The sequence below is a fragment of the Corapipo altera genome, unplaced genomic scaffold (genome assembly GCF_003945725.1).
Source record: "Corapipo altera isolate COAL_440 unplaced genomic scaffold, ASM394572v1 75, whole genome shotgun sequence".
Classification (NCBI taxonomy): domain Eukaryota; kingdom Metazoa; phylum Chordata; class Aves; order Passeriformes; family Pipridae; genus Corapipo; species Corapipo altera.
Window position 1 is genome coordinate 13,775,304 of NW_020884887.1, and position 12,832 is coordinate 13,788,135.

Below are 12,832 nucleotides of genomic sequence, written 5' to 3' on the forward strand. Positions count from 1 at the left end.
AGCTAATGACGAACACAGCGGTTCAGGCAGTGACTCAGAGGCAGCATCCCAGGGAGTCCCCGGGCCGCTGATGGCTGGGAGCTGGCAGATAGAACCGGCCACTATCATTACACACTTGCCTTGTTCTTATATTCTCTCCTTAGACACTGACAACTGTTCCCTGTCAGGAACAGCAGAGAGGCTTGATGACTGCAGTCAAACCAGCGAGGCTTGTGCTCACATCCCCAGCAGCCCTACAGCCGGGGGCAGGACTGTGCTAATGTGCCACCAACACAAGCAGAAATGTGTACTTCAGGCACATCTTACTCCCTGCTGCAGACTCAGAGCTGTGACAGGTAGGACCTGAGCGAGCATCCCCTCCTTCCAGCTCCCAGGGCAGGGAGCACGACCGGCGTCTCCTCGCAGGGACCCAGAGATGGGTACCAGCCACCACACTCAGTCTGAATCCAAGCCCTAATGAGATTAATTAAAATCACCAGATTGGTAGACTGCTATCACTGTAGATGCAAGAAGCTGCTGGCAGCTGCCCACGTCCATCCTCTGCCTTCAGGTAGAAGCAGGGCAGCAGAGCCATGCCCACGCCCGGGGCACCATCAGGCTTAGCCCCAAAGGCTCTGCTGCCCAGGAAGGGGCACGGGAGGACGGCTGTCACCTCTGCAAGGGAGACAGCCAAGACAGAGGCCTGGTGCCTGGGACACATCAGGAAAGAGCCCGGGCAGAGCCCGGTGACAGGCACAGATAAATATAATCACCCTCCCTGGCAATGGCCCCTTCGCGGATGTTTACAAACAGCTCAGTACTTTTCCATGGTAAGAAGCTTGTTTTTCCAGATGCCTTGTATCGGGTGGTTTTTAATGTGTATAGTTAATCCCTTCTCACAGAGTCTTTCATAATAAACATCACCCCCTGACCTGACTAATAACTATGTAACACTAATGCTTTTGATTTTTTTATCTCCTGCCTAGGTTGTCAGGGCGAATGCATGTTTCTCTAGGACAGCAGCTCCCAGAGAAACGGGGACACGACTTGGAGAGGGGCAGGAGAGCCCAGTGGGTCCTGCTCCACCAGCCCATCCTCCAGCATCACCATCCCTCAGGACATGCCTGCACCCACTGCAACTCTTGACAAATCTAAAAGCCACCTGTAAAACTGGAGTTTGAGTTATTGTTTGAAAAGATTTGTCCAGACCCAAATGTCTGGGGGTTCAACATCTGATAATACATTCATCCTGCTCTCCCTGTTACCCTCCTGTGGTTTCCATCCTCAGTGGGATGGACAAGAGAAAGGTACTTCACCATTTCACGTGAAGTAGTTTGACAGTGGTGTGGTTTATGTTTTACATTTCTCAGTACCTGCTCCAGCAGGACATGATGCCCATCCCAGTCTGTGCCTGAAATCCTCCAGGGTTCCTACAAGGATGTGCCAAGCCCTGCAGTGTATCACAGATGACAGGCAGTGGATCCCACACGTGGACCAGACGGGTTCACGGCTGATCACAGGAACAGCAGACGTTGGGTCACTTGTGGAAGATTTTGGAAGATGCTGCTGTAGAGGAAATCCATACTGCAATGACCTCCAAACCACCACCCTGCACTGCTGCAGATCTTGGGGCAATCCTGTGTCCAACCTCACACACTCTGTCCCAACCCCAGGGTTTCACCTGGAGCTGATTTCCAGCAGACCTGGACCCAGGAGCCACAGGGGTGATGGAGGGTAAGGGGAGCACGGCCAAGATCTGGACTGCTCCATGTGCTTGTGTTCCCACCACACTTCTGCAAAGATGGTTTGTCAGCTTGAGCATCCTGGCCACACTCCAGCTTGAGCAATCACACATCGCCTCCCAAATTCCCCTGGAGTTTCAGTTCAGATAAGCCACAGAGATTCACTTTTTGTCCCAACTGTTGCTAAGTTGGGCACTGTTCAGCTTTTGCTCCACTTTATTTGTTCCAGAGCTACATTTCACTGAGAATCCTCCTCAGGGCATAACAGAGCATGAAGCAGAGGGATGAGCCTGGCCCTCCACAGGCACCACATCTGACGTCTCCCCGGGTGCCATGGACTAAGATCTAGTTTTCACTCCAGCTGTTGTAGAGCAGCAACTTGGATCCAGGTCTGACCATCCTTCAGCAAGCCCAGAAACATTTTCACTTGGAGTCTTAGATTTATATCCAGTAACTTCATTAGCAGCCGGGTAAAATCCTAGATGGTTGATTAAACTAATTCATATTATAAGCAAAAGCGTGTCTGTACCACTGATGCAGTAAAGAGATGCATCAACTCTTGGAGGAAAGTTTTACTGGGCAGCAGCAAGGTGGCACATATCACACTGTCCTGATGCATGAATCACATCCTGTCACATCTAACCAGGTCTAACACTGGGCATCTCCACCTTAGGGACTCCTGACAGCACCTGAGGAGCTCACCCCAGGTCTTTATAGCACATCAGGCACAGGGATGAGCATTTTTTTCAGAAAGGGATAACGGTGCCGGAGGAGGAGGAGGTACCCTAAATCCTTCGCTTTCCTTGGGAGGATTCACCTCACAAAAATCAGGCCCTGATCTGTATCAAGACACATCTATAACCATAATGCTAATGTTCAACTTTCTAACAGCCTTGTCAGCAGCCAGTGACATCTGCACCCCTGGTTCTTGCTCTCTGGAGTGTTTCCAACTACCTCAGCTGGTCCTAACAGCTTTCCAGTCCCTCTCTTTTCCCACGGCACAAACAACTTGGACTTTTTCAGTCTCTGTCCTTCACCAACACTTAAGATGTATCAATGTAAACCTGTCAGAGCAGTAAAAACCAAGTGCAGCTGTAATTCAGGCAGTGACCACAGGAAAACCTCAAAATCTCTACTCAGCTTGATGCAAAAGGAGGATGTTACAGAGGTTTGTGCTCACCAGGCCACAGCATCAGGAGAGGTGAAACGGGGGAGCTTGGGAAGGAGTTCACATTAGCCATGCCAGCTTCACCTGCCTCTAAACTTAGCTCTGCATGACTCCAGACCCTGGTCCAAAGGGAAGGGAATGTGAGAACAATGTCCCTCTGGCTTTGCTCAGGCTGCTGCTGAAATGAAGATGACCACTGCCAAACACTTTGGTTGCTACAACAGCAGCTCATGCCTGCTGTAGTTTCCATGGCTCGTGCAAATGTATCCGAGGTACACGAAGGAAAACAGGGCACAGCACTGTCCCTTCCACCACAGCCCCAGGGACACACGGCTGCTCCCACCCCAGAGCCAGACCCTGCACTCAGAGCTGGCAGGGGAACCTGGGCAGTGTCCCCAGGGTGGGCAGCACTGCCCATCCCAGCGAGGGAAAACCCTGTGGGCAAGGTCAGACACCGACGGCCTCGGCTTAATGCCCTTGAGCCCCGTGACAGGAGGAAACCAACACAACATGATCTGCAACTCAGCTGTGCTGTCTCTCATTTCACAGCTCCCTGTGCCTCCCACTTGTTCACAGGGAGGAGCCTCCACGTCACCCTCCCTTGCCATCAGTGCTATGGCCTGTGCCACTAACGAAAGGGCACCCAGGTGGGCACCCAAACCAGGGAACCTTGGCACACAGACACCCCAAAACTGTAGGACCTCCCAGTCCCACCAAACTCAACCCACGTTTACTTGCATCAACAGGGGTGGAGGCACAAGGACCCCACACCCTTCATCAGAGATGCCCATCGGGTTTCCCTCTCTGCTCCCTCCAAGCAGAGCTGGGGTTGGCACCACTGCCAGGAGCTGTGGCTCTGCCTTCCCAGAGATGCCTTGTCCTGGCACCCACTGCTCACAGCCAGCCATGGGCACGCTGGTTGACACATCTGGGCAAGCACAGTGCCATGGGAAAACCCCCCCTCTGGGAAAACCTGAAAGCCCACATACCTCAGAGGGCTTCTTCTCCTTCTGCCGTGACCAGGGGGATTTGGTATTCGGAATTTTGGAGCATCTGGAGGTGGATGTGGTGTGACCTGCAACAAGGCAACAGAGACAGGTTACCCGGAAAAGAGTCAAAAAGTTTTTTCCACATCTTTGCCACCAGCCTCACTGCTACAGCCTCAACCAACACTCTGGGTCAGCACTAAGAGGCATTATTTTTATGCACACCCCAGGGTACCTCACCAAAACACATTAACATCACTCTCCTGCTACTGATGATGATGTAGATGATGAAATAGAGGCCTCTGAAATTTAAAAACACTGTTTTCAAATGCAGACATCAGAAACGAGAAACCCAGAGTCACAAGCAAGACAGGCTTCTGAGAGGGAATGAATCAGGGCTCATTCCTGGAATCAGGAGTCTACTGGGATTAGGAATTAAGGAGATAAGTTTTCTACCAAGGATGTTTAAAGACAGGTATCTGAACAGCTCATGGACTTCAGACCCCATGGACAAAGCTACTGACAAAATTGGGTCAAACTCCTCTGCCCACACCACGACTAAGAATTCCCACAGCTGTGTGCAGTTCAGCATCCACTGGGAACCACACAACAGAACACATCAAGCAAAGGCACTTTACACTTTTCAGTAGTAAGAGAGTATTTGCTTTGAGATTTGGGAATACTTTCCTCAGGGAGCATTATGAACGATCTCTCATCATCCTCACTGCAGCAATATCATCACCACTGCTACCACCTCTGTAAGGCAAGGGTAGCTAAAGCCCTAAATGTTCTGGGACCACTACATTACTGATCTTTATTTCCAACCCATATTTGTTAATAACAAATAACAAACTAATTATTGGAATTTTTGTATAATAATGATGACAGTCCAGTTTACCACTGACTTTATCCTTTTATCCTGAATAGGAGGAAATAACACTGTGCACATAAGCAACCTCCAAACCCAATGGAGCCCTGCACATGAGGAAGGGCTCTGGTCAGGAGCTGAGCTAAGCTGACCCAAGGGATCAGGGTGCAGTACCACTGCAATGGGAAATGTCTGTTCTTCCACCAGCTCAGGCAACTGAGTCCAGATAAATCCCACATGCCTATTTCTGCTGGCAGGGGAAGAGGCACCAGCTCACCTTGCACTCTTTACTTGCAGTACACTTTCTTGTTCTTCATCAAAAGAAAACCAAATGTGGGGGCATCACCTGTTCCCAAAAGTTGGTTTTTTGACTGCAGTGTCAAGCTAGATGTCACTAAAGAGGGCTCCACATAAATGACTTTTTTTATAGCATTTCAGTGCATAACAGGATGGTGCAGATAAAGCCCACAGCAGACATCCCTATGCCTGCAGCCACATGGACATGCTGCTTTACTCAGTGAGCTGCTCAAAGGAGGGCAGCAGCAGCTCCACAGCTTTTATGGAGAGACTGAGCCACTAATTTCCACCTTGCCCCCTCGTTTCAAGCTACAGTGTGATGCTACAATTATGCAAACCTGGAAAACACACCACTACCACCCTTTCCTGGCAGAGAATTAAAAAAGATGGTCAGCACTCTGTTTACAATTATCCTGCAGGAGAGCATTTTGTCAACAGCTTAGATATCACCTGCAGCATAAATATCCAAGCCCAACAGAGATAAGGCCATGTTGTTTAATGCCATGATTAAAGATGCCTTACCCCCGAAAGGCAGCGAAGCCAACGAGCTGCTCCGTAAGCCTTTGAGCATCTGGGGATTAGGAGACGGGAAGTTTGAAGCACAGCTTCCAAAACAAACCCCTTTCTGAGATAGAGATGTTTCATTTTACGAGAAGCCAGTGGTGCTGACAGAGCCTGAAACACTTTCTGTAGGCACAGCTCAGCTCTCAGGCCCCCCAGGGCTGCAGCAGGACGGGGGTCCCCGCCAGCAGCCCAACAGCAGGTTCCTGTCGGCAGTGCTGGTGCAAACTCCTCTCACACTGACAATTTTTTTGGCTGAAGCTGTGGGAACGGCAGCCAAACCCAGCAAGATCAGCCTTTCCATAACCCCCTGTAATCTCCCCATCATCCTGTTAGGAAAAGGCCCAGAAGTTTAGTGTCTTTAGCAAAGTCCCTTTCGTTCTCGGGTATCCAGCAGCCAGATCCTGTAAAGTGTGGAGAGCAAATTCCCAGCACGGCCCAGATGAAATTACTGTGACATTTGTAAAAGACCAAGAGCAACTAGTAAGAAACTCTGGAGCCCAGACAAGGGATTAGGCTGGTGCCTCGAGGGTTCTGAACACAGAGGCACTGCGGTATGTCTGCAGTGGGTGAAACCCTGGGATAAGTGGGAGAGGAAAGTGCTCTATTTATAGCCAAAATTCAGCACATTTGCACATGTTTATTGTTGAGCACATGCTCCTGTGCCTTCCTGAATGAGGATGAAGTGAGGTAGATGTTGAAAAGCAAGCGTGGGCTTGCAAGTTTTGCTGGCTTGAGCTTTATCCCTTTTCCCACATCACTCTTCAGCTTGCAAAAGGGAACAATGCGGCTCCAATTTTACCCTGACTCCAATAAAAACTTCCCTTTCCCCTGTACGACCCAAATCAAGAGCAAACTAGTCTCAGGCTGCAGCTCACAGGAAAGGACAGCTCATCTACAAAGGGTGTTTGCTGCTTTGTTAGCAGATCTGCAATCAGCAGCTCTCCTCGCCCAGACTCCTCACACGAGGGAGACACTCTCATCAGTTAAGAGGAGCCACAGCCAAGTGTTTAAATAAATTGGTATCAGCTTGTTGCTGCGTTTCTGACAAACCCAGCCCTGCACACAATTCGTTGTGCAGGGACTTCCCAGTAAATGCAGCTTCCTCCAATCTTTGCAAAGTAATTATTCAAGCATTTTCCCTGCTGGAAGTGAATCTTGTTCAAAGCTTTGAATTAAAGGTCTTACTGTCAGTGGTGTCTGAGTTATCACTGCTGATGGAGTACTTGCGTCGTTTTTCTTCCATCTGTAACAAAAGAAATTGAACATTATACTTAATGTACTTAGAAAACTCACCTCAGCACCAAATCACTGTTATCTCTAAATATCTGCACACCGTGTTAACCCAGCACCAGTCAGTCCTTACCCTCAAGACAGAAAACTACCCAGAGGCTGAAAAAAAGGAAGGAAGCAATCCTCACAGGGCTTTTTAAAACTTTAAGGTGTGAGTGTCTCTTTTATCAGCCTTCCCCACTCCCAGGAGTTACCGTGGGTACACCTGGATCACTCAGCTTTGCATGGCAAATTGTCCAGGCAGGATTTGCAACCAAATGGTTCTTCCTCTGAAAGAGCATTGCTATGGGAGGGTGCTCCACCACTGACCAGAGGATGCTCCACCACGGAGCAGAGGGTGTCCCACCATGGACAGTGGTGCTGTTGGACAGGACAAAAGATGTCCTGTGAACCACAGTCCTGGGCTGCAAGGCTGAGAAATGTGAAGACAGAAGAATGGAAACTGTGCACGCTCTCAGTATGTCTGCAAGGGGAAGTACGAGCATCCCAGACCTGAAGAGAACCTCTGTGTACCACAAGCCTGGGGTTTTACCCACTGACTCATCAGCCAGTATCTCCTTCTTTTAAAGACTTCTGGGGTATCTGTCACACAGGCAACACGCACCAGCCCAGCCCAAAGCACTTCCCATCACCCTGCACTGCTCTGCCCCCCAGCAGCTCCCGTGGGCTGAGCGAGTGGCTTCTGCACAGCTGCTGTGACTTCTCCATCCTCTCAGAGTCAAAATCACAGCAGCAGGTACCACCACACCGATTAGGAGACCCCGTTTCAAGCTCAGCTGGTTTGCTTTGTGACTTTGAACAAGCCACAGAAGCGCTTGAAATCAGCAGGTTCTCCTGAACTCGCCCCTCAGGAACCGAGCGCTCGGAACTGAAAGTCAAGTCTCTGTACTGGTAGGTGCTTTAAAAAAAGAAAAACACAGAAGAAAAAAGGTATTCTAACTTTTAAAGACCCCAATTTACCAATGTGGCTAGTGACTGATGAACGTGGCCCCCAACACAGGGCTTGGGAAGGGATACCCATGGACCAGATAATATTCAACAGGCTGTGAGCCAAAATACATCCACAGGAAAACAATGGTAATCTCATACACATCTTCCTAGTTCTTTCTGAGATATTTGTAAGACTCTAAAGGCGTTGAGATGCCATACACACTACTGCTTCCACAAATGATAAGTGGGAATGATATTAGACACCAGGTTTGTGTCGTTTGGTCGCAGCAGCTACAAGCAGCACACACACTGGATAGCAAGCTAGAGCATGACATTCCCCCCAAACATCAGGAAATGTTCCACATAAACAAAAAAACCCCATGCAATATCTGTATCTTACAATATATGTGCTCTGTGTTATCATAGCATTATCAGGGAAAATACTACAAAGTATCCTAAACATTTTAACTATCAGTGTTGTGGTAAGGCATTGCCCTGTCAAAATGTAACTTAAAACATTCCTTGAGAATATGGCAATATCAATAGTTTTCCCCCAGTGATTCAAGGGGAAACAGATGTTATTAAAACAGCCTGGTTCCAAGTAGACATTAGGTTTTGCTTGGGGAAAACGAAATTGAAGACAGTTTTAACTGCAGCTTACTTACTTTTAGTGGAAATTCTACCTGAACCTTTCAAACTGGTTTCTACTGGTCTGAAGTGGCAAACAGGCATTTGGAGCACAGAGCAATGCTTTTATTGATTCTGGAGTTCCTAATCACAGATATTAAATAAGCCAAAGCCAACGGAGGGGAAAAAAACCACCTGAGCTGAAGCAAAGGAATGCTACTGATAGCCAGTGAGATTTCCCAGGTTTCCCATCTTTGCCTTTACAGCAAGACAGTATCACTGACATCACTCTCCTTCCAAGGCAGGGAAAAGGTTTACAATCAATGCTCAGCACAGGTATCAGATGCTGGGACTGTTTTTGGATCTGATATTTATGTGAGGAGATGCACTGATCATCCCTCTAATTGAACTTGGTCCCTGCATCCTGCTTCTGTCCCACACCCACCTACAGAACACCCCTGAACGTGCTCACTACATAACAGGATGCACTGATATTCACATACAGAAGGGGTTCACATTGCAGGTGAAACAGTGGCTCTACTTCAGCAAGTCATTTTGCCACTGTTTGGCAGGATCCAGGACAGCATCCTCTGAACCAAAATGCATCAAATTTCTGAATGAAATTCTGGCTTGAGCAAAGTGGGGACATCTCTGAACAGCAGCACTGAAAGCCAACGACCCCCCGGGCAGGGGATGGCACACAAGGTACTGTGTGCCTGAAGGGAGCAAAATTTGTGACCAAGACCAGCCCATTCCAGAAAATGGTTAAATTCCAGGCCTTGCTAAGAAGATGCTGTTTTCTGAGGGACCCATCAGGAGCAGCCCAACAGTAGTAAACTGAGGGCACTTAACTGAGGAATTTACTGTAGAAGAAGGGTAATTTGGCCATTTCCCCATCTGGATCACAGAGTTATAAAGTCTGATGGTGGCTGGGCTCCCACCACCCCTTTGGCACCGCGGGGGGGACCCACTGCCCACATCCTGCCCAGGGCTGGAGCTCCAGCTCCCACAAGCTCTCAGGAGCAATTCAGTTGGTGAACTACTGAGCAACTTATGTCTCCACAAAATACGGTCTCTGCTCCAAAATTAATCTTTTGTTTACATTAGAAGTTAATTTCACCTTCAACTGACCCATTCCCCGCATGGCATCATTAATAAAGTCATAAACAAATACCAAAAAAATTTGTAATACTTTGAAAAGGTCACTCTTAGGTCAAACTTGGCCCAAAATCTAGTTTTTACAGAGCCAAAAACCAAGTGAAAGGTTTCTATGTAGGCTTGCTTAAAAAATTCAAACAGAAACAGATGTGGGTTTCTTTTATAAACAAATGAACATCCCCCTGAAGTGTCTGCAACTCAAATCCACAGGCACAGCCCTGGCTAAAGCCTGGAAACCAAAAAAACAGAATTGCTTGCAAACCAACACATGTTTAGCATTGCCTTTGTTCAAGCTGAGAAAGGCAGATAAATGCTAAACCAAGGAAAATGATGGCCCTCCATCAGCCTAAACAAATGTAAATCACAGGGGCCTTGGACAAATTAGCACCAGGATTGGCGTTAAAATTGAGATGATGGTCTGAGGCTGGCTGGTCCTGCTTCACAGCAGGGGAGGGCTGGAGAGGAGCTCTCGGGAATGCAGTTTTGCCCATGCAACCTGGGAGAGGGGAAGGCAGCAGCACTCCTGGCACAGATACCTGTGCCCTGGTCCTGAGCTCCTGTCCCCTCTGGGCACAGTGCCCAGGGACAGGTGCCCACTCCCATCCACACTAAACCAAAATGCCTTATCCAGCCTTCAGCCAGCACAGAACTCTTCCTCTGCGGACCCCTCCACCATCCCTGTGCTCTGGGGAACCCCCTGATGTTTCCCAGCTCCCTGCAAACTCTTCTGTACATCAAGCCCCGTGTGATTTGGAGATTTTAGTGGCACCTCAGCACCCCGTGCAAGGGCTGTTTGCAAGAATGAACCATTCCGGACTGTGGCAAGCAAAGAGAGAAATTCATACACGCCCGTGCTCCCGAAATCCACAGGGAACAGGCACAGAAAACTGCGTAAGTTGCAGTAAAAAGAAAAAAAAGGGGGGGGAGTATTTGTTCATCACCTCTCCCAGCCTCCCCGCTGGCTGAGGGATGCGCCGGTCCCCGCGCCGTCACCTCTGACGCTGTGAGCAACACCGGCTGAATGATGTGCTCTGTTTGTGAGCTGCAATGAGACTGCAGAAAAACCACTTCCCTGTTTGTTCTCCCAGCCCAGAAATAGGAACACAAACGGAACATAGTGCCCCCAGCGGCACGCACACCGCTCCGGCCAGCGGACCCCGCGCCGGGGACCCCCGCGCCCGTCCCACCGCCCGCGCCCCGCCGGGGATGCGGAGCCCCGGGGCTGCTCCCAACGCATCCCCTCAACGCTTCCCCTCTGCCTTAACTGGGTTTTTTTTCCCCCCCCCCTCTGTCTAGGAACGCCAGTTGTTAGAAAGTGTAATAAGAAGGGTGGAGGGCTGGAACGTCCCAGCCTTTACACCGTGGGAGGGTTGTCCTCTGCCCATCGCCTTTTCCCGTTAGCGATTCTGGAGCCAAGCGCTGCTACAGGAGGCTCTGAGAGAGCGGCGGCGTCCCCCGAATTGGCCCAGCCCCAATTTCATAGTGACAGAGGCACAAAGTTTTGGACCGAAGGATGAGCAGCGGCTGGGCCAACAGACCCTCAGCAAACCGTGCTGCACAGCCCTGACGTCTGGCAGGAAGCTTTTCTTAACCTCGCTGGAAACCCTGCAGAAGTGTAAAAGCAGACAGGCAGGGTCCTGCTACCCAGAACACCCATTTTCCGGGCAGTGGGAGCCTGTCCCTGCCCGCCGGGGCTCGCCTGCCCCTCGCCTCCTCCACAGGTTGTTGCCAGCCCCAACTTTGCAGCAAAAGCTCAGGTACCCGGTGAGAAGTGAGGCATCCCTCCTCTCCTCCACACCAACTCTGCTGGCTGTCTTGGCTCCCTGGGGCAAAATTTAATCTCATTTCAATTTAAAACAAAACAAGCCCTCGTTTACTTCCTGTGCTTTGCCTTTCTCCACATCTACAAGGGAATTTTTTTTTTCTTCACTACTCACATTTATAACTCCACTTGCCTCTTCTGACTCGTTACCCTCTAATTATCTATTTTTTTTTTCAGCAAGCCCAGACAGAGCACAGGTAATCAGAAAGGTTACTGAGGGCACTGGAAACATCTCTGCCTTTTGGGGGGGAGGGTGAGGGCAGGGACACCAGGCAGGGACACCGGGCACGGCTCCACACCCACAGCCGGCTGCCCCATCCTGCAGGTCTCTGAGCATCCACAGCTCAGAGGAAATCAACAGGAGCTATGGGCACTCCGATCTTTGTACGGAACACCCACAGAAAGGCAAAGACCAGATCTAAATAGTTTGGGGACCACCCACCCATCAGCTTTCAGAACTTGGGTGTCAAACATTATCACCAGCCATCGATACTTTAAAGGAATTGCATCTCCCTGTCTACAGACCCCCTAACATGTACCCTCCATCCTTTGCTCCAAGCCTACATTTTTTAACATCAAGCCTCAATTTTCCTAGGAAAAACAAATTTAACCTTCGATTTAACCTTTCTGCAAGCTATTTTTACTTCTATCTCAAGCTTATTTTAACCCCAGTAGCCAATAAATGCTTAAAGGTCAAACACCATTCCTAAGAGCCGGGCTCCTTACCCCCGGGGAGAAGGCTGAGATCACTGAATTTTTCTTCCCTCAAGCAAAATCTCCTCCTAAAAATGTCCCAGCCGTCGGAAGGTCCTGGCTCAAACCCTTCAGCAAACAATTCTCACTGTGGGTGCTGAGAAGGCGCTGGGAATTTTCCCTGTGAGTGCCATGCCATCCTTCCCACTCAAAAAGCGCTCAGGATGTGCAGGTATGGCGAGAGATAAATATATAATTTTTTTTTTTTCCCCCTCCGAGGTTGACAATTCAGCAGCCTCCCGCCTTTGCAGCGCTTCCCAACTTCCAGCTCGCTGCTCCCACCCCGGGCGCGGGGGGCTCCCAGCCCCGCACCCTGGGCTGGAAGCGGCTCGGCAGGTGGGGAAGGGGCAGGAGCGCGGCGGGGGCGCCGCTGGATCCCCGGAGGATGCGGGAGAGCGCCCGGGGAGGGGGCAGGTGGCCGGGGATGGAGGGAGAGAGAAGGGGGGGGCCGCCCCGCGGGGACCACAGCGCGGGGAAGGGAGGGCGGGACGCGGGATGTTTTCGAGCGCGGTGATGCCGCGGGGGGGGGGGGGGGCCCCCCCCCCCCCCCGGGGCCGGCAGCGCCGGGACCCACCAGCGCGGTGCGGCGGGGGAAGGCGGCGGGGAAAGCCCCGCGGTGGGGAGGGAAGGGAAGGGAAGGGGGGAGGA

The 12,832-nt window shown here is 50.4% G+C and overlaps 1 protein-coding gene across 2 annotated transcripts in view; it reads right to left on the reverse strand.

Moving 5' to 3' along the window:
- Positions 1-10,570, reverse strand: part of JADE2 (jade family PHD finger 2) — a 69,680-nt gene extending 59,110 nt beyond the window's left edge. Inside the window, exons 1-3 of one of the 2 annotated variants that reach the window (XM_027643242.1) lie at positions 10,551-10,570; positions 6,790-6,847; positions 3,879-3,964 (exon numbers count right to left, since the gene is read on the reverse strand). In XM_027643242.1, the coding sequence (XP_027499043.1) occupies positions 3,879-3,964; positions 6,790-6,847 (144 nt within the window). In that variant the 5' untranslated portion in view covers positions 10,551-10,570. Of the gene's footprint in view, positions 1-3,878; positions 3,965-6,789; positions 6,848-10,550 lie in introns of those variants that run through there. The other variant, XM_027643241.1, reaches the window with a different exon arrangement.
- Between the last annotated feature and the right edge of the window lie 2,262 nt (positions 10,571-12,832).